The sequence below is a fragment of the Tursiops truncatus genome, chromosome 8 (genome assembly GCF_011762595.2).
Source record: "Tursiops truncatus isolate mTurTru1 chromosome 8, mTurTru1.mat.Y, whole genome shotgun sequence".
Classification (NCBI taxonomy): Eukaryota; Metazoa; Chordata; class Mammalia; order Artiodactyla; family Delphinidae; genus Tursiops; species Tursiops truncatus.
This window is the reverse complement of record NC_047041.1, coordinates 55757489-55783997: the sequence shown is the minus strand read 5'-3', so window position 1 is coordinate 55783997 and position 26509 is coordinate 55757489. Positions and strand designations below refer to the sequence as shown.

The window sequence follows — 26509 nt, the reverse complement described above, 5'->3', positions numbered from 1 at the left end:
CAACATCATTAATCATTAGAGAACTGTAAATCAAAACTACAATGAGGTATCACCTTCCACCAGTCAGAATGGTCATCATCAAAGCATTTACAAACAATAAATGCTGGAGAGGGTGTGGAGAAAAGGGAACACTCTTGCACTGTTGGTGGGAATGTAAATTGATGCAGCCACTATGGAGAACAGTATGGAGGTTCCTTAAAAAACTAAAAATAGAACTACCATACGACCCAGCAATCCCACTACTGGGCATATACCCTGAGAAACCATAATTCAAAAAGAGTCATGTACCACAATGTTCATTGCAGCTCTATTTACAATAGCCAGGACATGAAAGCAACCTAAGCGTCCATCGACAGATGAATGGATAAAGAAGATGTGACACATATATACAATGGAATATTACTCAGCCATAAAAAGAAACGAAATTGTGTTATTTGTAGTGAGGTGGATGGGCCTAGAGTCTGTCATACAGAGTGAAGTATGTCAGAAAGAGAAAAACAAATACCGTATGCTAACACATATATATGGAATCTTAAAAAAAAATGGTTCTGAAGAAACCAAGGGCAGGACAGGAATAAAGACACAGATGTAGAGAATGGACTTGAGGACATGGGGAAGGGAAAGGGTAAGCTGGCATGAAGTGAGAGAGTGGCATGGACATATATACACTACCAAATGTGCAATAGATAGCTAGTGGGAAGCAGCCGCATAGCACAGGGAGATCAGCTCGGTGCTTTGTGACCACCTAGAGGGGTGGGATAGGGAGGGTGGGAGGGAGACGCAAGAGGGAGGAGATATGGGGATATATGTATATGTATAGCTGATTCACTTTGTTATAAAGCAGAAACAAACACACCATTGTAAAGCAATTATACTCCAATAAAGATGTTGAAAAAAAAAGAAAGATATAAGACAATTTTATAAATTTTGTAAACAATGATGGAACTTTTATTACAGCCCAGTAGTAAACATATTTTTAAGCTTAGTTTATTTTAAGTTACTTACAATTTATTTAAAAATATTTAGGGGAATTGATTTAAGTCATAAAATCCTCCTTAAAAGAGTTTGTTAAATTTTACTAGATTTTTAAGTTTGTTACTTTTATAAATTAAGCTTTTGTTTTTAAAACGAATGCAGCCTTGGTTGGTTTTCCTGTGAACAAAACCACTCTCAAGGGCAACATAAAACTCTCATTGACACTGACTGGCCATCACTTCGTTCCATGGTGGCCTGCCAGGCTCCCCATCTGTAAAATGTCCCACCACTCACAGTGCCATCTGTGTGAATGAGACAGAGCCACTCCCCTAGGGTGGAAGCAGATGCGTGGTAGGTGAGTGGAGATGGGCTGGGTTCAGTTCCACTCAGCCCACAGGCCAGCTGCCCAGGGGCCCAGCCCAACCTGCACAACTGAGTCTGAGTCTGGTGCCTTGAGCCAGCAGCAGATCTTCTCAAGACAGCATATGAGACAGGTTCCTTTCACCTCCCAGCCTGTGTACCCTCTTAGAAACTAGAATGACCTGCTGGCTTTCTCTTGGTTTCTGTGCTGCTAATTGCCTGCCAGACCTTGGGCAATTACTCAACCACAATAGACCTCAGTTTCCTCATCTGTAAAATGGGGATAGCAATACAAATGTCAGGGACAATTACGACAGAGGATTAGATGATCCTGTTGGGCAGGGATCTGAAATGATAATTTGTGACATCTATAGAGTGCTTTTGTGCCTTACATGAATAAGTCCATAACCATAATAACTGTGTAAGAGTTTATCAGATGATCACACGCTCATCACTTTAGCTCACTGGAGCCTCCTGGCAGCCCTGGAAGAAGGCAGGGAAGGTGGTGGACAGCCCTGCAGCCTCCCCCCCCTCACTGTCCTCTGGCCACCCCATGATGCTGTTTTGTTTCTGCTGCCTGGATTGCCCTCTTTAACCCACTTTTCCTGTCTGTCCCTGATGGCTTGGCTTAGATCCCGCCTTACAAGGTCTTCCTGGATGCACCTCTCCAAATTAGTTTTGTCTGTATCTCCCTTGCAGCACCATTTTACAGTCTCTCCCCACATTCGTAGATACCCTAATCGCATGTCAGTTTTCCCCCCATTCGACTGTGAACTCCCTGAAGCCAGGGGCCATCCACCTGGCCTGCAGCCCCAATGCTCAGCACAGTACCTGGAGCAAAGAAGGTCAAACAGAAAGATGTACAAATTATTGTTGCTGAAACCTGGTTCATCATCTATCCCATGGCCCCAGCCAGAAACTCAAAGTCATCCTAGATACTTTCGACTCCCTCAAAACCTTCACCCAATCCATCAGGAGCCATCTGTTCCGGCACCTAACATTTATTTCCTGAATATTCACATTTCTTTCCCTCTCTCCCTTCCCCCACCAGCTGTGCCATCATCTCTGTGGACCACTGTCACCGTCCCCTAACTGGTATCCCTGGCCCCTCCTCCAATCCATTCTTCATACAGAAATCAGGATGACCTTTCAAAAAAGCAAATCCTTCCCCTGCTGAGGTTCTTCAAGGTTTCGCCTTGCACTGAGAATAAAGAGGTTTTACGCTGTTCCGTGGCCTCACCTCGCTGACCAGCCTGCTCCCACCGTCTCCCAGCTCTCTATGCCCCGGCCTCCCATGCTCTGCTCCTTTCCATTTACAGCTTTTGCACATGCTGTTGTCTCCTCCTGTGACCTTCTCTTGCTTCCTCTTCTCCTGTTCATACTACTCATCCTCCGTCTCTCAGCTCCCCTTCCCAGGGAAGCAGATGTGACCAGGCCCCTGCTACAGCCTCTCCTAGTCCCTGACACTTTCTTTCATATCCCTTATCACAGCTAATTACTTGCATTCTTTAATGTTTCTCCTGCTAGACTGGAGCTTCAAAGGGCAGGACCGTGTCAATTTCGTAAATCATTGTACCTAAAACAGTACCTGACCCAGGGAAAGCCCTGACTAGATACTTGTCGAATGAATGAATAAATGAGAGACTTTTCTGTGCCAGGCTCTGTCCTATCTGTAAAATGTAGCGTTCCAAGGTTACATGAGACAACCAGTCTTAGGAACTTAGTTTTCTGCCCTTCTTCCTGTTTCCATGGTGACAAGCAATGCCTCCTGGGTACACACACGCTGACCTTGGATCCAAGCTTTATTAGAGTCTGTAAACAGGATTACCAAGCGCTGCCCGAGACTATCTGGAGAAAGGCTGATTCTTGCCATTGCACACAGTTCTAATCCCATAATCCACCTGGTTTTTTTCTTCTCAGACTCTCCTGATGCACCATCACAGCAGCCCAGAGCTGGGGCAGTGCTCCTGGTGTAGGGCCCTGTTCAGAAATCAGGGACCTATAGACCCTGTCCTTGAACCCCCTGCTTCCACAGCTTAGAAAAGCCCTGAGAAAGCAAGAAACTCATATTTCCTGAGCAATAACCATGTGCCAGGCTCGGTGCTGGGTATTTTAACCTAGGTCATTTCTTGGATGGTATAGAGCAGGCTGCTGGAGGAGAAAGTGCACTGACTGTGCTCGAGGCCAGAAGAGCTGGGTTCGAAGGCTGACTCAACTCCATCCTAGCCATGGTGTCATCATGGGCATCCAGGCTGCAACGTTTCAGTTTCTTTAATCTATAAAATGGGGATTACAGTGCCCACCTTCCAGGGAGGATTCATTTATGGAAACACTCATGGCATGACCCCTGGAATACAGGTGATATTTAGTATTAACTAAATGTTAGTTAGTTAGTTAACTAAATGTTAGTTAGGGACTTGGTGATCTGGTCCAATGTCTCGCTCTACAGATGGGAAACTAGGCCCAGAGTGGGCAAGCAGCTCTCCCAAAGCCACACAGCTAGAAATAGCAGGTCCAGGACTAAACAGAGACCTCTCAAAATCTCACTGGGTGGGTAGAAGGGATGGAGCAAACTCACTTGAAACAAAGATGGGTAGGAGGGGCTGAGAGGGGCCCTGCAGGAGGAGGGGGGACGGTGGGCCGGGCGATTTCACAGCTTTGTCTCCTCCTGTCTGCCTCCAAGGGCCCTGGACAGGCACCCACGTTTCCTAGACACAGACAGAGCTCCCAACACATTATAAGAGATGCAGTTACCCGAGGGGGGGTGTCAAGGAAACCGTCTTTGAAAGGCTTGTTATTCTTATGAAGAATTGCAGGAGACAAGGCCTTCTCAAAACAAGAACTCGCGCCCCGCCCCTCCCCCCCCCCCCCACGGGACTCTGTGGCCTCTATTCTAGAGATTATCATGGTGTTCGGTAATTGCCTGCCTCTCCCCCTAGCTCATGGGCTGCGTTTTGTTCATCTCTGCACCGTCAGTACCTAGTGTCTGGCTCACAGTACCTGGCAGCTATCTGTGGGAGTAATGGGTGGCTGGCATATAGCTTTTTCTCTTTATTCTATTTGATGTTTTTTTCTCTTTTATCCATTCATTGGACAAAGTCGGCTGAGCCTGCGCTCTGGGTTAGGTCCTCTGCTGGGGGAACAGGTGGGAATGAGCCCGGGGCCCTGACTTGCGGAGCCCCCCGTGTGGGGTGCACACCACGAACACTGTAAAGCTACCAGTGCACCAGGACCATCAGCGCTGGCCCCAAGCCCTCACCTGCCTGAGTTTCTCCAACCGGAGAGGCCTGAAAGTCCTTTCAGTGCGAAGACGTCACTTTGCTCGAGAAGTCCTTTCTCTCTGGGCCCTGAAAGCACAACTCCGCAGAGACACTTCAAAGGCGCCCAGGCTGAAAGGACAGACCTGGGGGTCATTGGGTCTCCTGAACTTGTGCTGCTGTCTCCCGCTGGCTGGTCCCAGCCTCTGCCTGCGCTGCCCCAGTTGGGGGGGGGGCAGGGGTGGTCAGGGCCACACAGCCGGGTGAGGCAGCCCACCCTCTGTAGCCTGGACCCTGAACAGAAGCCTGTATTTCTGTCAGCTCCACTCCCTGTGTCCCTGCCCTGATCCGGGTTCTGTGCTGTGGGGCCACCCTTCCAGAGAATGCCATGCTGCCTGACCCAGGACTGATATCTGAAGATATTCCTGGCTTCTCTGGGCAACTCATGTCCCCCAACAGCTCAGAGCCCTCACCATTCTGACTGCTCTCCTCACTGCACATCTCCATTGGCTCCCCTCCCTTGGAAAGTGTGCCCCCAGAACTGAAAGGGATGTCGCAGTTACAGTCTCCAAGAAGCAGCACCCGCCGCCTCCGCCCTGGTACCTCTACCGATACGGCCCTCAGCAGCTCTCTCTAAGGCATGTCAGTGCTGTTGCCCAGCACCACTGCCCATCTGCCTAGTAACGCCCTCAGCAACTAAAGGTTCAGGTCCGGGGTTACTCCCTCAGGGAGATCACCCTGACCCTCCGCCTCCAGGGGTCGAGTACTCCCTCTCCTGTGTCCCCGCAGCCCCCCGCTGTCCCCATCCCCTCGCCCCATCACAGCAGCCTCCATCAGATGAGCTGCCTACCGTTCTGTAGCTGCTTCTCCAGACTGGGGCTCTTTAGGGCAGAGACCATGTCTGCTTCACTCTCTTTCCTCTGTCTTTCCTTCCCTCCCTCTCTCCTTCCCCACCCTTCGCCCTCCCCTCCTCTTTACTCCCTCCATCTTTCCACAAACGTTTAATAAATGCCTACTCAGTGCCAGGCTACTGACGAGAGTGGAAAGCCAGAGCACCCTGGCATAGGGCTGGCACATACAGGAGGCCTGCACCCCAAATGGGAAGATTAAAAACAAAAACTCACACAAGATCAAATTCTAACAACTGCATTTACAAGACACACAAATGCTTTCCTATTCTTAACTGCCTTAGCACCTTTTTTGTCCTCCCAAACTGTAACCTCTCTTTCTGGTTTTCTAAGAGGACTTTACATTCAATGTGGCACATTGTATTCTCACAGCAGCCCGTCACCCAGGCAGACAGGGGTCACTCGTGCCCCCATTTTCCAGAGGTGGAAGCGGGGCTCTGAAGGGTCACATAGTGAGTCGGTGGCAACGTCAAGACCTTAACTGAGGATGACAGACTTTTGGTCAAGCTCTTTCCTTTTTACAACAGTATCCCTCAGGGGTGTGACTTCAACCATAGAGATTCCAAATTTGTCTGCTGAGGTCTGAACTGGGTCTGGCTTGACATGACTCTGACTGGTTCTGCCTGGTCCAGGAGGCTGGAGCCATTGACCTCTGCAGGTCCCCAGTTTCGAGCTCCCAACTGTTTCTCCTGAGAGTTGCCCCTCTGGGACTCCAACAACCAGTCCCCCTTTGCCTCAGCCCTTCCCGCATCCACTACGTGAGGACCTCCCTGGTTTACCTCCTGGTGTTCAGCAGACCCTGGCAAAGAAAATCGTCTCAGAAAACAGGGGCATCCTGGTCTAAGAGTGCCCATCTGCACCCACACCTGTAAACCCTACCTGTATGGCTGCCAGCCAGGCTACCAGCCCGGGGCTACAAAGGGAGTCCACCCAGATGTGGCTCATTTGCACAGGAAGAGCAGCTAGGACCATGGCTAAAAAAATGCCTGCCAACACAAGGCTTAATTCTGGGTGGAGGGGGGTGGGTAGGAGGTAGTAACTGTGCTGATCAAACTCAGCATCTGTGACCTTCATCTGACTCACTTTCCAAAGATGATGAGAATACTTAGGGTCACTGAAGGTTTTGGAGCAAGGAAGAGAGAGGATGAAGAGACTGCCCTTTCAGGAATTCTTTACAGTAGGAATCCTAGAGATGGTCCCAAGTACTGGACAAGGAATGGGTTTCAGTCACCCAAACCAGGCTCCAAATCCTGGCTCACCACTTACAAGTTGTGTGACTTTGTTATTTAATCACCTGGTCTTGACTTGTTTATCTGTGAATGGGGATGATGCCTACAACAGACTCTCTAGCCCTGTTGTGAGGATTAAATGCGAACAACTGTGTAAAGGTCAAATAAATGCTCCTTCCCTTCCCCTAGGTTGTGCCACCTCTGCATTTTACAGAAGTGGCACCAGACAGCTGAGCAGATTCCTAGTTCGGATTTTTCTCCACTACTCCAGGTCCCCTGTGGGAAGATGTGTTCTCCTGAAGTACAGGGAGATGGTTGCAGTACATAGCTAGATAGTTTTGTTTTCTGCCCTGTGTTGTTGTTGCTTTTTCTTTCTTTCTTTAAAAATTTTTTACTTTATTTATTTTTTGGCCACGCCATGTGTGGCATGTGGGATCTTAGTTCCCTGACCAGGGATCGAACCCATGCCCCCTGCAGTGGAAGCACGGAGTCTTAACCACTGGACCACCAGGGAAGTCCCTGCGTTTTCCTTTTTACATTTTTGCTGGTAAATACCTTTTCTGGATATAACCTCCTAAGAACAAAATAAATTCCCATTTGTATAAAAAATATTTTAAAAGCTCCCTTGGTTGTTTTAACACCAAGAAGGCAAAGTCAGGGGCATAGTTGACTGTCTCAATGAGCTGCCATGAATCTGACAATCCTGCTAATGACGCTTTTAAAAATGTGAAGTTCTGCATTAAAAGGATCATACACCATGATCAAGTGGGGTTTATCCCAGGAATGCAAGGATTCTTCAGCATACACAAATCAGTCAAGGTGATACACCATATTAACAAACCGAAGGAGAAAAATCATATGATCATCTCAATAGATACAGAAAAAGCTTTCGACAAAATTCAACACCGATTTATGATGAAAACCCCTCCAAAAAGCAGGCATAGAGGGAACTTACCTGAACATAATAAAGGCCATATATGACAAACCCACAGCCAACATCGTTCTCAATGGTGAAAAAATGAAATCACTTCCTCTAAGATCAGGAACAAGACAAGGTTGTCCACTCTTACCACTATTATTCAACATAGTTTTGGAAGCTTTAGCCACAGCAATCAGAGAAGAAAAAGAAATAAAAGGAATCCAAATCGGAAAAGAAGAAGTAAAGCTGTCACTGTTTGCAGATGACATGATACTATACCTAGAGAATCCTAAAGATGCTACCAGAAAACTACTAGAGCTAATCAATGAATTTGGTAAAGTAGCAGGATACAAAATTAATGCACAGAAATCTCTTGCATTCCTATACACTAATGATGAAAAATCTGAAAGAGAAATTAAGGAAACACTCTCATTTACCATTGCAACAAAAAGAATAAAATACCTAGGAATAAACCTACTTAAGGAGACAAAACACCTGTATGCAGAAAACTATAAGACACTGATGAAAGAAATTAAAGATGATACAAACAGACGGAGAGATATACCATGTTCTTGGATTGGAAGAATCAACATTGTGAAAATGACTATACTACCCAAAGCAATCTACGGATTCAATGCAATCCCTATCAAACTACCACTGGCATTTTTCACAGAACTAGAACAAAAAATTTCACAATTTGTATGGAAACACAAAAGACCTCGAATAGCCAAAGCAATCTTGAGAACGAAAAACGGAGCTGGAGGAATCAGGCTCCCTGACTTCAGACTATACTACAAAGCTACAGTAATCAAGACAGTATGGTACTGGCACAAAAACAGATATATAGATCAATGGAACAGGATAGAAAGCCCAGAGATAAACCCACGCATATATGATCACCTTATCTTTGATAAAGGAGGCAGGAATGTACAGTGGAGAAAGCACAGCCTCTTCAATAAGTGGTGCTGGGAAAACTGGACAGGTACATGTAGAAGTATGAGATTAGATCACTCCATAACACCATACACAAAAATAAGCTCAAAATGGATTAAAGACCTAAATGCAAGGCCAGAAACTATCAAACTCTTAGAGGAAAACAGAGGCATTAACACTCTATGACATAAATCACAGCAAGATCCTTTTTGACCCACTTTCTAGAGAAATGGAAATAAAAACAAAAATAAACAAATGGGACCGAATGAAACTTCAAAGCTTTTGCACAGCAAAGGAAACCATAAACAAGACCAAAAGACAACCCTCAGAATGGGAGAAAATATTTGCAAATGAAGCAATTGACAAAGGATTAATCTCCAAAATTTACTCCAAAATCTCCAAAGTCTCCATATTGAGCTCGTGCAGCTCAATATCAAAAAAACAAACAACCCAATCCAAACATGGGCAGAAGACCTAAATAGACATTTCTCCAAAGAAGACGTACAGATGGCCAACAAACACATGAAAGGATGCTCAACATCATTAATCATTAGAGAAATGCAAATCAAAACTACAATGAGGTATCACCTCCCACCAGTCAGAATGGCCATCATCAAAAAGTCTACAAACAATAAATGCTGAAGAGGGTGTGGAGAAAAGGGAACCCTCTTGCACTGTTGGTGGGAATGTAAATTGATGCAGCCACTATGGAGAACAGTATGGAGGTTCCTTAAAAAACTAAAAATAGAACTACCATATGACCCAGCAATCCCACTACTGGGCATATACCCTGAGAAAACCGTAATTCAAAAAGAGTCATGTACCACAATGTTCATTGCAGCTCTACTTACAATAGCCAGGACATGGAAGCAATCTAAGTGTCCATCGACAGATGAATGGATAAAGAAGATGTGGCACATATATACAATAGAATATTACTCAGCCATAAAAATAAACGAAATTGAGTTACTTGTAGTGAGGTGGATGGACCTAGAGTCTGTCATACAGAGTGAAGTAAGTCAGAAAGAGAAAAACAAATACCATATGCTAACACATATATACGAAATATAAAAAAAAATGGTTATGAGGAACATAGGGGCAGGATGGGAATAAAGACACAGACCTATTAGAGAATGGACTTGAGAACATGGGGAGGGGCAATGGTAAGCTGGGACAAAGTGAGAGAGTGGCATGTACATATATACACTACCAAATGTAAAACCGAAAGCTAGTGGGAAGCAGCTGCATAGCACAGGGAGATAAGCTCCGTGCTTTGTGACCACCTAGAGGGGTGGGATAGGGAGGGTGGGAGGGAGGGAGACGCAAGAGGGAGGAGATATGGGGATATATGTATATGTATAGCTGATTCACTTTGTTATAAAGCAGAAACTGACACACCATTGTAAAGCAATTATACTCCGATAAAGATGTTAAAAAAAAAAAAAAGTGAAGTGCTGGACTAAGGCTGCTAGACAGTAATGGCTCAGTCCTTGTCTACCTGGGAACTTGCAAATCAATCTTTGTCCTTCCCCCTACCCCATCTAAAGCAAAGGATGGGATCTTGAGCCATTAATGAAAAATTGGTTTGGTGTGTCCAGAGGGGATCGATGAAAATGACCGTGTAATTGCAGAAATGGAATCTGCACCAGGAGGTTGATTAATAAGGTGCTCAGGGAGGAGGGGCTGGGGAAGGGCTGGGAAGGTGAGGGGGCAGCAAGAGCCAGTACTAGAGGGGCATCATCTCAAGCTGTTGTGTGGCAGAGAGAGTGGCTTTGCCACGTGTAGCTCCAGCCACCACCACTCCGTTGGGACTAAGGGTGGTAAGTAACTGGGAAGTGGTGGTGAGCAAATTACCCATAAAGTGAACTGTGACAAGGGTGTTCCACTTACAGTTCACAGAGGCCTTCGTATGCAGTCTTACGGGGCCCTCATAATAGTCCTCTGAATCACAAACAGGATTTTCTGTGATCAGACCTCTTACCACCTGCTACCCACACTCTGGAACCAAACAGATTCAGGTCACACTATATTCCTTGCTGACCAAACTCCTACCTTCTGAATTTGGGAGTCATATAGATCTGGGTAGTCACTGATACTTGTATTCTTGTTATTTCTTTGAGGCTCAAAGAAAGTAAGAAATTCAGCCAAGGTTACACAGCTACTAACTAGTAGAGCTTGGATTTAGAACCAGGTCTGCTGGCTCTAATTCCCAGTCCTTGTTGCTAAGACATGCCCCTGGAGGATGCCTCTGCCATCACGGAGTTAGCACCTCTGCACTGGGCAGGGGCTGGGCTCAGCCAGCCTCTTAAGATTACCCTCTAACCACGAGTCTATGATTTTATGAAGTCAGGACTGTTTAGAAAAAGTGGCCACATGACGTACAGAGGAGGCTGGCCCAGAGGCTGGCCATTATAAAAGTAGCGGTTGACTCCTCTGTGCTCAGCCGTTGCCGTGACCTTTCTTGAAACCAGCCCTGTCTTGTGAGCAGAGCCAGTTACTAGGCAGAATAAAGCCTTGCGGAGGCTCAGTGGTGCCTATGGAGGCAGATGGTGGATATCATCAGTCATTCATTCGCTCACTGTTCATTCAGCAAACACTTTAGAAGACATTATCTGTGGAAGACAATGGGCTGGGAGCTAGGGCTACAAAGATGAGCAGAAGGACAGGGTCTTTGCCCTGGGGGAGCATAGTCTAGTGGTGGGGGGGACACACACACACATATGAGCAGATGACACAGTACGTGTGCTAAGTTCCACGATGAAGAACACACAGGGAGCATCTTACCCAGCCTGGGAGGTGCGGGAAAGGCTTCCTGGAGCTGTCCCCTGAGCGGAGTCTTGAAGGATGAGTTAGCCAGGTGGAGAAGCAGGAGAAGGGCAATCTGAGCAGGTGGGTGAGCGTGGGTAAAGCATGGAGGTGAGAAGCAGCATGGTGCGCTGAGCAGACATAAGCTTCTGCAGGCCGAGAGAGGAACCCACGGACGGTTTAAAGCAGGGCGTGACATGGCCAGAACTGCATGTTCTAAAGATCCCTCTGGCAGCTTAAACCAGTACCAGTGGCGGTAATTTGCGCATCTCAGCATCTGAAGCTCCCTTGGCCCCAGGTAAGATGTCCAGGTTGAAATAGATATACACAATACCAAACTAACAAGCGACTGAGGGCCACTTATATGAGGACAAGGGACAGAGAGTTAAGCTCGGTTCCACTGTTTGAAATAAAATGCACAAGCTGGCGGTCTCTGATCCAACACCTCCAGTGTCAGGTTTGGGCACCTGTTTTATCTTGGTATCTCTAGTACCAAGTATATTTCTTATGAATGAAAACAGTTGGATCATTCTGTATTCAGTAACCCAGTCAGTTAATTTAGCACCCAAAGGAGAAAACCTATATATTTGGCTGAGACAATTGGTCAATTCATTCAGGAGGTTTGAGCCAGTTGTGTGTGAAAACCTGACCCAACTCTTACTTCCCCTCTGTATCTGGTTCCCAAGACTTAGAGGGGATCCTAGGTGAGCCTGCAGTTTGCCCAAGCAGACAGGGCACCTCGAGGTGAGGATATAGCTTAGGAGTCCAACTCATCTGAAACCTGACTCCCTTCAGGCCGGCCGACTCCCTTCAGGCCGGCCTCCTCCCTTGGGTGAAAGGGAGAAGCGGCCCAGGCTGTGGAGCAGCCAGGTGCAGCTGGCACACACCCTCCTCCCTGAGCTTCCCCCTCCTGTCTGTCACCTGGTGCAAACACCTGCTCCACTACATCAGGAGGGCTCAGCGGGACTGCACAGAAAGAAAGGCTTCGTAAGCAATCGGTAGTTATAAATCCTTAGAATATTATTGCTTAGGTTTGTGAACTCAAGGTAATTCAGTAGCTGGGATTCTTTAAAAGTGTTCTTCTTGATCAGTGTTTGCCTCAATCAGCTTCATCTATTGTCAGAGTAATTATCAAAAAGACAGAGAACACAGACCTTTCAAGTACTGTACAGGGAAGGCAGAGGGGCCTGAAATGGGCTCTATTTAGTGTCCACTATGGGTTGCCTATAGCCATCAAGTCATTTCATCCTCACTCCTCTCATATGAGGTGGGTATTCGTGTCCCAATTTTTAGAGGAGGACAGTCTGTGTTTAGTGAAAGACACAGACTGGCATAGCTGCCACCGACATCCATCCATGAACCTGGTAAAGGCCTATGGGCACCGCCACTGTTAACCCGTATTCACATGCTAAGGAAGAAAATATGCAAGGATGGCAACTCTGTTGTTAGAGCTATTCTAGGATGGTCTAGGTGTCATGAGGATCGATGCATCAGTGGCAGTGGGATGGAGAGCTTGGGATCACGTGCCGGGTTCTGCACGAGGGGAAGCCGAGCAGGGTTGGTTCCATTGGTTGGAAACAGCTGCCTCTCCTGTCTCGGCTCGGCTGTCCCTGCTGCTATCCCTGTCCTGTTGGCCTCCGGTGGGGCTGCTCTAGGTCTCCCCTTAACTGTAGATGGTCCACGGTCTACATCCTGAAAGAAACGTTTTATACCTGAGGTCCTGAAAATGTAAACTGCTCTAAGCATTTTAGCAGGGAGAGGGCCTTGAACCGTGATGCTCATGGAGGGAGTCCGCACACAGAGCGCGTCCGCTTGACACTCCCTGAATCTACGCGAAGCAGGCTGTGCATTTGTAAACCCTAGTGGAAAAAAAAAAAAATGAGGGAAGAACTTCACTAAGAACACAAACTCTAAGGAAGGATTAAACTACGCTTATAACGAATGTAGCAGTGGGGACCTATTTTAAAACTAGAGGCTGGTTTTGTCTCCATTTGCTGTTTCAGGGAGGTGATGATAGTGAGGGGTGGAGATTCGCCTCCTGGGCTTGGGCAGCATCAGGGAGCACAGCGGAAGTGAGGCTGAGGCTCCAGGTGAGCCTGACCACGGGGTGGTTCCCACCTTCCTGCTTCTCCGCGGCCCATTCTTGCCCTTTGATTCTGAGTGCGTCTCACCTTCTCCTGGGTTATTCTCAGTGTCTTCATACATGTGTGTTTTCTGGGTGTCTTCTCTCTTTGCCTGTTTCTACTTCTCCTGTCTTTTCATCTCTCAATCCCTAGTTTTGATCAAACAATTCTTAACTGATCAAAAGAGAGCTAATAATATACTCTTAGGTATGTTTTATTATTGGACAGTATTTTGCATTTTCTGCCTCATACAAAAGCAGGCAGGTGGGTGGAATGCTTTCTGTTCATCTGGAAAACAAATATATAGTGTTTTGTTCCACATACATGATCCTTGATTATTCCTACCACGGCTCCTACGCAAAGTCCAGATTTTGAGAAACAGCAACAGAATGAGTCCCAGCCTAGCTCCCAGCCTAGAGCAAGAGAGGACCTGTGGCTGGTGCCCGGTTTGAGGGTGAGGGTGAGAAGCACGATGGCAGGAGCATGCGCAGGTGGGGTACAGCTGGGGGTGTGAATAGAGACCCTGGTTAGTGACCTCCCCACCCCACCCCCGACAGCACCAGGACATCCACGGCACCCTGACCCTCCCAAGGACTGAGCTCACCTGGCATTGGGCTCCCACATCTCTGCTCCTGCGGCCCTTCTGCCTGTCATGACTGGCCGCCCCCCACCCGGCTCTGTTCACTTGGTCGCCACCTGCCCATCCACTGAGGTCCTCCCTGACCCACAGAATCTGCTAGAACAGACTCCTTCTTCACGTTTCACTGTGATTGGAGGTGGGGTTTCAGCCATCCTGCTTCTCTGCTCCAAGCACAATGCCTGGCACATGAGAGGTATTCAGTCAACATGCACTGGCAAAAGGAAGCGGGATCCCAAAGGACAGAATCTTTTGTCTCCCATTCCAGCAGAAGGACATCCAAGTGGGCACCCTCGGCCCCGGCTCTGAGGTGCCCACCCTTCTGCTCTCCTGCCTGTAGGCCTGCCCCTGCATGCCCCGTATACCCACATGCCACCCACTCGCCAAGCTTCCCCCCATGAAGACTACAGATTCCCCACTCCCGGTGGGAAGAATCCTGTCTTCCATCTGAGCTCCCAGCTCCCTGGCCTGTTGTTACCTTGTTTGGACTCCCTTACGGCGGCTTCCACACCCCCGTGTTAGGCGCACACCCGACCGTCACGCCATCACCCACACGGTGAGCCAGCCCCTGAGCGTGGAGCCTCCACAGTGACCAGATTAAATAAGTGAAGGCATCTCTGCCATCTCTTGGGAGGAGAAAAGCCATCACAGACAGTCCTGCGGGTTGACGGGAAGAGGGTGGAGGTCGGGGGCCGGCCTCCCAGGGTGGCGAGGTGGTGCTGGCCACTCACCCCCAGCTACATGGGATCAGATCGTTACACTACCTTGTTGGCCACTGGGTCTCCCGGTCCATCGTCGCCTTTCCCAACACTTAGCTCTGACTGCTTGCAATTAGTATCTGAGAGGCAAGTATCTAAAAGAGTCAAGCTGCGTTACGGAGAACCCCAGAGAAACTGCAGGGCGCAGCTCATCTCGTGGAGAGCGGCTCAAATGGCAAAAGTTGGTTCCTTCACCTACTCAGCTGGGCCTTACCAAGGAAATAAGATCAAGAAAGTGGTGTTCGTCTTTAGCATTTATTTATAATTGGAAAAACTGTTTGTTTGTTTTTCTGAGCAAGCACAGACCACAAGCACGTCACAATCAATTGGCTATACATGAATATTTTTGTCATTTTCTTACTAACAGCAGGAATGAAATAGCACCAAGAGAGGTGTGCGCTACACATACATAGACAATCTGTGGTTCGCAACAAAACCCAGGCCACAAAATCGTAATTAGACGCTTCCGGTCTGCCTTGAGAGAGGCAAAGGCGTAACGGGAGCACCAGCAGATAACAAAAAGCTTTAAGGACCCAACGCACAGCTTTAGGGATCATCTTTGCAGGTGAGTGAAGCAGAAGGTGAGAAAGCTTCAGTCCTAGCTCTTTTGTCAGGGGAGTTCAGGGAACCACAGGGAAGTGTACAAAAATGGGGCGAACAGGCATTTGAAGCTTGGCCACCTTCAGAAAGGCAACACTAAAACACTGCTTGTGAAACTGAAATCAGTTTCAGTCAGCGCGTTTGGGATGCAGAACTAGACCGGCTGAGTTTTATTTGTAAACAGTAGAAATCAAAGGAGGTTTCTTGCCAGTGAAGTGACACATTCAAGAGTCAAAGCGAACTACCAACAGGGTTTTCTCAGTTGGAGGCACTAAAAAGATGGGGAGACTAAAGGCCTGAAGAGACATCCTACAGGTCATCTAAAGCGTCAGGTGGGGCAGGGAAGAAACTCAGTGCCTGGGGCCACAAGGTGGGTGGTTAACTCTACAATTGGGGCAACACAAACTCGAATCAGACACAGGGGTGGAGTCCTACGTATCCTGGTTGTGCTGTGGTGGAGACATTTACACACGCTACCCACTACAGCTGGCCCCGTGTCGGGCACACAGGCATCCAATGAGCGAATGTTGAGTGAATGGTCCCCTGTGCGTCGTAAAGTTTGATTTACTTGATCTGCAAAAAAATAGATGACTATTCTACGGAGAAATCCAAATCGTGGCTAACATCAACATGTCTGACGAATGCCAGATCTCAAGAGAACGAACATACGTTGGCAGATTCTCCGGACAAAGTTAAGATCATGCTGACCGAGCTCTCAGCATGAGATTATCGTTAAGATCAGATAGCAAATACCTGAATCAGTACCGAGATCTACTCTAGCCCTTTCCAGCTAGGCATCAAAATCTGTGATCCATAAACACTGAAACTCACTAACGTTTTCTACCTTCCTCGGTACTTCTTCCTCACAGTTCCTTCCCTGGGACAGAAAGGAAGATGGCAGAGAGGCCTGGCCAAGCGCTTCATTTCTGCAGGTTCTGTCCTCTTAGGAAATAGGGCCTGCATAGCACAGTCTCAATTAATTTGCAAGAGACTTCTCAATCAGCCCAAAGGTGACAAAGAAAATGGTGTAAATGGGGATTTTGCTGCCTGAATGGTCAGAAGATGAGAGAGCTTGTGGAGGCTCTATTTCCTCCAACTTGAAGGACCTAACGGGACTTTTGAGGTAGGGAACCGTGAGAACTGCACTCATTACCACTTTTATTACAAAAGAAAAGTACGCCTGAGCAGAGGCTGGTGTCACACAACGGCCCAGCGATTTCAGAATGACGGCGACAGGAAGCACCCTGGGGATGTGGGAAATAAAGAGTACTGCGCAACCTACACGCCGCCACGGGGTTTGCAAATGTAATTTTTCTAGTAGGTATGTGGGGTCTTTCCACAGCTCCCTGGCTAATGCCTACAGCACAACTCTAGCACAGCTAAGGTGGCACTGCTGCCACTGGCAGCTTCGGCCACACAGACACGAGACACACAATGCAGGGAGAGCTGCTTTTATTCAGAAATGAGGTCAAAAATGCTTGCTAATCACATAGCAGGGAACTGTCCTCGTCTTAGGCTAAGTCACAGAAATTTCCCATAACCTGAAGTTCAGCATCTCCTGTCCTCTCTGAGGAACAGAGCAAGCAGAGCCCAGGCAGGAACAGTAAACATTGTCACAGCAGCCACTACATCTGCTTCCTGCTGTGTGTTTCTCAGAAGCAAGAAAGCCACATTCTAAACACACTCTCTTTACACCTTGAACTTTCTTCCTCAGTCCTCTGTAACCAGTCACTTTGCAAAATCTGCAGCACTGGATAGGCGGAGAGTTAACAGGAAAACAATCTCCTCATTTTCGTCATCTTCCTATGCTGTCTGGAGTGTACCTACAACACCTAATCTTTCTGCCCTGGCCTAGTTTTGGTCATCAGTGGCACATCATTTACTTGGTATATGATTTAAAGCCCACTGATAGGAAACTAAATGCAGTCACATGTTTCTAACAGAAGAGTCTATGAAAAAATTACTTAAACTTAACAGACGCAACTCATTTTATTGACATGAAGGCCAGAATATTTTTGTTTGCTTGTTAAATATTTCCACAAATTTTGTCAATTGCCGAAGCCCAGGTCAAGCTTCTATAGCGCATGAGTTTTGGAAAAGAACACTTTTACCTAAAGTTCAAAATTGATCACTGGCACAGACCCTGGGGAGGAACAGGAGGGGGACGCCCTACATTCATGTCTAAGCACCGCCAGGACGGTTCCCCTGTGGTCCCCGGGCCTCCCTCGGCAGGTATATTCTCCCCCGCCAGGAGGCACCGCCCTGCACACAGGCTCTGGCTGGTCCAGGGGCCCGTGGTGCAGACCTGCTCTAGATCTGCACAGGAGGCAGGCCGCCCAGTCTCTGAAACAGGATCCGTCTGTTCAAAGAAACCAAAGAGCTCCTAGGACGTTCAGGACCCATGCAGATGGGAAGCCTCTAATCAATTTTGTGGCCTTTTTTGTTGGTTAGTGAAAAAGAAAAAAGAAAAGGAAGAGAAGAAGCAAGGGAAGTGCAGTGCATTACTCTTTAGCCTCAGCCAGCTTATTGTTCATCTCTGCGCTCTGCTCCTTGTCAGCAGGCGGGGCAGCGCTGGCGCCCTCCGCGCTCTTTTTCTTGGAGGCCCGGCCCAACACCACCTGCTTGTCTTTGGCCTTCCTCGGGGGCTTATGGCTCGCTGAGGTCTTTTTTGGTTTGGAACTCTGGAGACTAGGTTTCTCCACCTGCACGGAGAGACAGACAGACGGCGAACAGAAACACAGAAGGGGAGGGAGTAGGAGGACGAATTTAGAGAGAAGACGTGATTAGTGAAAGGATAACAGTGACAACACAGGACTCAGAGGGGCGTGGCGTGTAAAGCCTCTTCAGGGACGCTAGGGCATCCGGCATCTCCCCTCTGAAGCCCCCCGTCAGCCGTTCTGGCCGCCCTCTCGCTGGCCACACTGGCTCCCGCCGCCAGCCCTTGCGTCCCGGGCCCCGCCAGGCGGACTGTGTTCTGTGATGCACTCCCTGCTGCCCCTGCCCGCGGGAGGACTGTACCTCACCATCCTGCTCAACTCAGGCAGGCACGTGAGTGGCTTTAGGCAATGAGATGTGAGCAGAGGTGATGGGTCACCTCCAGACAGAAGATCAACAGTTGGCCTGTGCTTCCCAATGTGCCCCTTTCCTCTGCCACAGAGAGGCTGCTCTTCACCCTGAGTTCTAGATGGAAGAAGTGCCGAGGAAGAGAGCTGCAGCCCACCCACGGTGGGCCCATACTGGTAAGAAATAAACCTTGGTTGGGCTTCCCTGGTGGCACAGTGGTTGAGAGCCCGCCTGCTGATGCAGGGGACGCGGGTTCGTGCCCCGGTCCGGGAAGATCCCACATGCCGCGGAGCGGCTGGGCCCGTGAGCCATGGCCGCTGAGCCTGCGCGTCCGGAGCCTGTGCTCCGCAACGGGAGAGGCCACAACAGTGAGAGGCCCGCGTACCGCAAAAAATAAAAAAGAAATAAACTTTGTTGATGGAAGACACTGAGATTCTGGGCGGTTTACTACCACAGCAGGAGCCGGCCTTTCCTGTTTCTGAGCTCCTGTGCACAAACGTCCTCACTGAGAGGCTTGGGCGGGCAGTCTCGCCCAGTGAGGCCTTCAGCGCTGTCCGGCCATCCCCTCCTCCCCTCTGGCTGGCTCCCCAGATGGTCTTCCCCAGGGCTGCTGTTCAAGCCCACTTCCCTCTCCCCAAGCTACCTCCTGCCAGTTCTGCCCCCTCATTCCTGGAAGATGGTCTTTTCTTCTCTTTTTCAAGAACTCTGGGCCACTGGGTATGATGCCTCAATATGCCACCCTCCTCCCACCCACCTCTGGATTTACGTTCCCCAATCTTCCCTCGCTCCTCTACTTGAATCTTCTTTTGTCCAAAGTCAACCCCATGTCCTGGGTCCCACTTCATCTGTGGAAGGTGGACAGAGATGATGTTGGGCCTCACAGGCTGGGTCATCCACTCAATGAAGTCTAGGGGTTTTCAAGTCACCCCTGACCTGGAAATAAGGTAACCGATCGTCCTGGTTTGCCCAGGACTGAGGGCTTTCATGGAATAGGGAGTTTTCAATGCTTCACCTGGAGTGAAGAGTAAGGCGCCTAGGCAAACTGGGCTGGGTAGTTGCCTTACCTGTAAACCAGTCCTGGGCCAAAGAGGAGACTCCACTTGACTGCAGGACTTTAGGGCAAAGCAGAGCAAAGGCTCTTAGGTTTTCAGACTTTTATAGAGAGGAGAGCTGATAATTGCACAATTCCGTATGGCTTGACATCATAGAATAAGCTATGGCGTGTATGATTCCCGCCTCAGCAGCAGAGTCTCCAACATGATTCTCCCTCTCATGAATGCATATTGCGATGCAAATAAGGCAAAGCTCTGATGTCACTGGAAAATCCCTGAATCCACTGTAACTTACTTAGGCATGAAAATCATTCACAAACTGTTTATTATAGTAGCAAATTACTTGGAACACATCTTGCAGCTGATGTGGCAGGTGTATTGTTACAGACCGAGAATTGCTGCTGGCTGGAGGGAAAGGATAACAAAAGGCAGGTGATGTTTAGGGATTTGGGAGGTAAAGAAGTGTCCAGTGATTGGAGCTGAGGATGAGGCAGGGGCTGGGTGGGAAAGAAGTCAGGCAAGGAAGCCTCCAAGGCTGGGTCAGCACTTCAGGGGCAAAAGCACAGTTATTTTAAGACAAGGGGATTTAGGGCTCATGTGAGATTTTCTGCCATTTGGGGGGGGGTTCTCAAAATCAGAAGCTAGTTCTCTGGAAGGCTACCAGTCTTTAAGCTGTTTTCATTTTAGGTAATGTTCCTTTAAAAATTCACTTTGAATTTAGCAAAGGTCCCTGGTAAGAAGCCCCTCTGTCTCTGTGTGCTGTGAAGGAAAGGAGGGGCTTTAAAGAAGCCCTTGGGGGCGGGGCCAGAGTTGGCAGTACCCGCTTCCCCACCCCACCAATCTCTGCTGCAGTTAACCCCTCCATGCCAGACAGTGTTGATGGGTCCCCAGAAGTTCAGTCTCACCTTTGGCGGTTCCTTGAAGGGCTCGCTGTAGAGGCTGCGTATTCTTCTGCGATCAATGACCTTATTGTCAGCTGGGGTTGGCTTATTGGCCTCGCCTTTGAACTGGGCGCTGTAGCTGGTCTCATGAGCCATCTTATCATCCGGGGGCTTGTACTGGGGCTTGGCTTTTATGGGTTTCACGGGCTTGATGTCAGTCCATGCTCTGAACTCATTCCTGCAAATCAAAGAAAGCCTCAGTGATACGATACATCCTATACCCAGAAGCAGCGCTCTCACACAGGGCGGCGAGCGCAGCGGGTTCTCAGTGAGTGCTTGTCGGGCTGACTGATGTGTGGCTGAAGAGTGAACTCACTCTCTCCTCCTGCGTAAGTGTAAGTGTTCCTTCCTGCCCGGTCGAGGCAGGTTGTGATAACAGCAGCAGTAGTTCAGAGAAAGAGCACGGGCTCCCAGCTCCCACTGTGTGACCATGGACAGGCAGTTCTCATCTTTAGGCCTCATTTTCACAATACCTAACATGAGGCTGAAAAAACTCAATCCATTCAGTCATTTATGAGTTCGACACATACGACCGAATGCTGCTGTGTGTGAGGTTAGAGAGCTGTGACTGTTAAATGAGACAACGTGTTGGACATTGTGCCTGGTACGTTGTGGCCAAACGAAAAAGTGCCAGTTCTGATTGAGTTATTTGTAGTGAGGTGGATGGACCTTGAGACTGTCCTACAGAGTGAAGTAAGTCAGAAGAGAAAGACAAATACCGTATGCTAACTCATATATATGGAATCTAAGAAAAAAAAAAGGTTCTGAAGAACCTAGGGGCAGGACAGGAATAAAGACACAGACGTAGAGAATGGACTTGAGGATATGAGGAGGGGGAAGTGTAAGCTGGGACGAAGTGAGAGAGTACCATGGACATATATACACTACCAAATGTAAAACAGATATCTAGTGGGAAGCAGCCGCATAGCACAGGGAGATCAGCTCGGTGCTTCGTGACCACCTAGAGGGGTGGGATAGGGAGGGTGGGAGGGAGACACAAGAGGGAGGGGATATAGGGATATATGTATACATATAGCTGATTCACTTTGTTATACAGCAGAAACTAACACACCACTGTAAAGCAAATATACTCTAATAGAGATGTTAAAAAAAAAAACTCTACAAAAAAACCCCACAACTAACCAACAAAACAAACAAACAAAAAAGCCAGTTCTGTTCCTTCCTTTGTCATGATGAAGATGCTCTGTAACCCTGAATCTTTAAAGTTAATACTTCTCTTCAAAATAGCAGAGGGCTTGCTTCTTGTGCTACCTGAACCTTAACAATCTCAATCACTTTAGATGAAAATCCTTATGAAATGTCTAAATGCCTGCAGGTCATAAATAAGCAAAACGTACTGAACACAACCGGATGTCACCATGGGGACTTGTGTTGGGATACATGATGTGTAAGAGTCTTGGTGGGTTTGGTGTGAATGGCTATTGGTCCTTACCCTAAATGATCCCTATTTGGTGTTTTTTGAGTCAGTGTGTCAGTTTGCTTCTTCATAGCAATCTCTCTCCTGGTTTCTAATGAGCCATATCTGATCTGTTACAGGACTGGAGAGTAGATGGTGACAGTGTTCAAAACAGGGTAAAATAAATGTCGCTGCTGATGTAGGCCACAGGGTCCATCCTGTTTGTTGAGTGCAAGACATCCAGTACATAAGCTCTGTGGCTCTGAGGTCTTTATCAGTCTACCCTGATCTGGGGCCATGAGAAGCTGTGCTGTGGGAAAGGAAGAGCCAGTGTACGAATATCTGTGGAGTGAGGCTCTCCAGCACCCTCTCTCATCCTCATGGTAACTCCCTCCTTCAGGGCTCAGACATGCGTGCCACAAACAACAGGCCACAGGGGACAGTAGAGAGAGCTCAGGCTGCCAAGGAGACACACGAATTCTAGCCCTAGCTCTGCCTCTAGGTAGATGCTGAGCAGGCTCCTCCCCTCTCTGAGCCTTAGTTCCCTCATCTGTCAAAAAAAGAATTGACCAGACAATGTCCTTATAATGCCCTTCAGGCTCTGAGGGCCTCTGAGTTGATAAAGCTGGTTTGGTAACACTGAGCCATATCCTGGTCATCTGAGCTCCTGAGGGGCACTGGCTCATGTGTGAGCAGACTGACCGCAGTTTCTTAAGAGATCCTCCCGAAGCTTTAGACTTGCCTTTCCAGTGCAGTTGGGCCTACTTCTAAATGCCCCACCAACTCAAACTCAGCATCCCTAGAACCAAATCATCTTGTCTCCCCTGCCAAGTTGTCTACTCTTCTTGGATTCCCTCACTGCTCCATTGCACTCATTCATTCATTCATTTATTCATTCGCTTATAAAACATTTACTGAGTGCTTAAGGTCTGCCTGGCAGGATGAACTCAAGGTGTGGGAGAGGGAGGGACTGGAGTTTACTCCAGGACAATAAGTTAGGCTCCATGAAGGAGGAGGGAGTGGGGAGCACAGGGGAGGAGCTCCTGCACCAGCCCGGGAGTTGGGGGGCGGGTTCTGGAAGGAGTCATGGAGATTGACAGGGAGCCGGCCGAACGTGGCGGGGCGGGTTTCCAGGCAAAATGGGGGGCATGCAAAGAGGCTCACGAGAGGCCCAGCCCCCCAGGAGGACCTGCGGGCAGCTCGGGCGGCTGGGCTGAAGCTTGGTGGGGAAGGACAGGAGAGGCTGGGCAGGTCATGAAGGTCCTGCCAGCCACGTCAAGAAAATTCATGGTCTGACTGTAACAAGAAGTTGCCAGATGAGTTCAAGCCATGGATGCGTGTGGCCAGATTCTTCTTGGGGAAGAGAACTTTGGTAGCAGTGTGAATGGGGACAGAGGGGGAGGGGTGGAGTGGGAGGCCAGAAGGGATGTGCAGTGAGCCGGGAGGAAAGCGGAGACCTGAACCAGGATCGTGGCAGTGGGGACGGAACACGGCACTGAGTCGAGGGAAATGGGCGGGACTCGAACATGGCTGAGCTGAGGGAGGCCAGGCTTGGAGAGATATTTGGGTTTGTGGGTGGGGACACTACCCCCCTGAGCCGTGGAACCTGGGAAGAGAGGGGATTTGGGAGGAGGGTTGAGACCCTCCTGATTCTGTTAATGGCGGCCACCTACTCGGCTTCAAGGCTGCCTTTGGAGCCTCTCCTCCCTCCTCCTCCTCCCCCCATTCGCCTCTGTAGCTTCGACCAGTTACCGTGACCCGACTTCTGAGCCATTTTGGCTCTACACACAGGCCCAGTGCTGGCCCGGGCTGCCTCTGGGGCTTGGGCCCCATTACCTGCCTGAGGCGCCAGGACTCCCTTCCTTCCTCCCACCCTCGGGCCCTGATACTTGGCCTGCATCTCCCAGTAGCCAAAGCAGTAACAGCCTGGCTCCCAAAATACGATGGCAGAAACCCGGATTCTCTGCTCCCACCCCTGCCTGCCTGCCTGCTTGCAGAATGAGGGCTGAGATAGGTATACACTGGCCCCAAGCACTGATTCTGGGTCATTTCTCCCAGGCCAGCTTCTGCAGCTTTCTCTCTCTCTCTCTGCAGCGGCCCCTGTGGGCTGGTAAGTGTCTCTCTGTGAGCATTAACCACGGGACGTGTCCTTGTGGGGACAGCTTGGTCACCCTGGTCTTGAACGACTTTGGTACATCATCTTCACGTGGGATGTGTTAATGAGTCCCATAATAAGTTCACTGTACTTATAACAGGCTGTTAGGTTTAAACCCAAATTCTATTACCTAGAACTTTCTTTGAACTCTCCACAAAACCTTCCCCAGCCACATGGAACAATTAATCATGTGTCATAAAAAAATTATGTACCATTCATTAGTCACCTCTTATAAAGCTGGAAGGTTGTTTTTCTTTTGTATATTCTCTATAATCCTTACAACAACTTTGAAAGGAAGCAGTATTATTTCCCTTTTATGAAAGAGGGTCACCAAGGCTCAGAGAGGTTAAGTGGCTTGCATAAGGCCACACAGCTGGCAAATAGCAGAGCCGATTCTCAGCCCAGGTCAGTCGGGCTCCACAGCCCACATCCTTCCCACTGCACTCGGACAATGTGCTGGAGCTGCAGCGTGCTGGTGGCCCTCACTGGAGGTGCTTGTGCAGGCTGTGGCCTGCTGTCTGCAATGCTGTGGAGGGTTTATATGACAGACTACACAGAGAATACCTGAGCTCCCCCAGCCCTGAGATGCTCCTCCCAGAGCAGTATGGGCCACACTCTCAGGTCAGTCATGTCCAGTTCCTTTTGCCACGAGTTCATGGTCCCCTGTAACCATCAATTCCCCTTTCTGTGCAACCAGATTTCGTCTTGATCATTCATTCATTCATTTGTTTGGCATTTGCCAAACTCCAGCCATGGCTATGGCATGTGGCCCACAGAGAGGAGGAAGCCAAGGTTGAGGTCTCTACTGTTTAGTGAGTCAGGGCCTGTCCATGTGTGACCCTAAGAAAAGGCAGAATGAAGCAAATGGGACAGAGCTCAGAAGGATAGAGGGGAAAGGATGCTTTATTCTGAGGGGTGAAGTGGGGAAGGGGGCACTGAAGGATGCAGATAGAGAAGTGTGTGGGGGGAATCAGGCAGCAGTGAGGTATTTGGGGCAGGTTCACAGAGCAGCTGAACCACTCAGGGAGCGGGAGGGTGGGGCTCTTGGAGGGATGGCATGGTGACCGGGCAGGCAGGAGATAGAAGCAGGCTGTACAGAGCCTGGAATGCCATGCCTGGGTGCTAGTGGGAGGCCTGGGGAGCCGCTGAACACTTCTGAGCGAGGCAGCACTATTCCTATTCCTCCACTGATGGTGTCCTCCTCCTCTCAGACTGTCCCAATTTTAGTTATTCTCCAAGGCCCAGCTCAGGGCTCTCCTCTTCCAGGAAGCCCTCCTGGATTACTCAGCCCAAAGTCTCCCAGCTCTTGGCTCCTGGACCCTCTACTGTACTGTCCAACTTTGTGGTTACCTAGCAGTTTCACATTCTTTAATTCTTTCATGAGTCCGTTTGTCTCTCTCGAGGGATAAGATATACAACAGAAAATTCATGACAGAACTCTCCTTCAAGTCCAATCTCATTTGCGTGGCTGCAGAGGGATATTCTTTAACTTACCCTGTATCAGACTACAGGTTAGGGGCCTGGCTGGGCGATGACCTCAGTCCTCACCTGCCCGCCAGAACCCTTCCCTCCCCCAGGCCATCATTGAGAGCCACACTCCATATCTTTCCTACATTCCTCTCAGGATTGAAGGGTTTGGCATTCAGTAGGCATTTACTAGAAACAGCTGTTACTTGATTTCCTTTCTGGTCAGCAACTGGCCCTCCTCCTGAGCCCTTCCTGCCTGCCTAGATGGTGCAGAGCTTGCTCCTTGGAGGCAAGAGAACATCTTATGCTTCTATTCGGTGCCCATCATGCTGAAATGATGATGGTCTCACAAACTTGTCTCCTGCCTTAGCCAGAGGCCATTCTCACCAGGAACTGAGCTCTGTTTATCTGTGTTTCCCTGCTGCCCTGAATAGCATAGAGCAAAACATCCAAGAAACATTTGGAGAATCAAAGAAAATCAAGGGTTCTGTTCAACTACAGAGACTTGTGACGGCTGCTCACACGCGGGGCTTCTATTACTGCTTAAACCACGTCCCTAAAACCCATGAGCCGCAAGTCTTAAGTTCTTGTCGGAAAGAGTTTCCCTCATGAAAGTAAACATGTCAAGTCACCCAAGCTTCCACAGAATCCATCCTCCCTAGATGGACAGGAGGCACCTAGCGCCCCTGCTGAGCGAAGCTGCCTCAGGTGGGAAAGGGGTTGGCTGGGGGCCGAGGAGAATCAGGACAGGGAAGGAGAGGAAAACTTAACAAACACTTGCCCAACACCTACTTGTTAAAAGGCTGAGCCCTTTAAGAATCTAACCCTACTTTAGCCTTTGAACACCCTGTGTGGTCACTGTTATTCACCCCATGCTGTGTGTGAGGAACTGAGCACGGTGGGGGGGGGG

General features: G+C 48.8%; 1 protein-coding gene across 4 annotated transcripts in view; it reads right to left on the bottom strand.

Annotated features, from left to right (window-relative positions):
* The window catches only part of MAP6 (microtubule associated protein 6), an 88684-nt gene that overhangs the window by 8617 nt on the left and 53558 nt on the right, over positions 1 to 26509 (bottom strand). Inside the window, exons 2-3 of one of the 4 annotated variants that reach the window (XM_073808435.1) lie at positions 20525 to 20738; positions 18010 to 18206 (exon numbers count right to left, since the gene is read on the bottom strand). In XM_073808435.1, coding sequence (XP_073664536.1) covers positions 18010 to 18206; positions 20525 to 20738 — 411 coding nt within the window. Of the gene's footprint in view, positions 1 to 15140; positions 18207 to 19927; positions 20025 to 20524; positions 20739 to 26509 lie in introns of those variants that run through there. The other 3 variants (XM_019946541.3, XM_073808437.1, XM_073808436.1) reach the window with 3 other exon arrangements.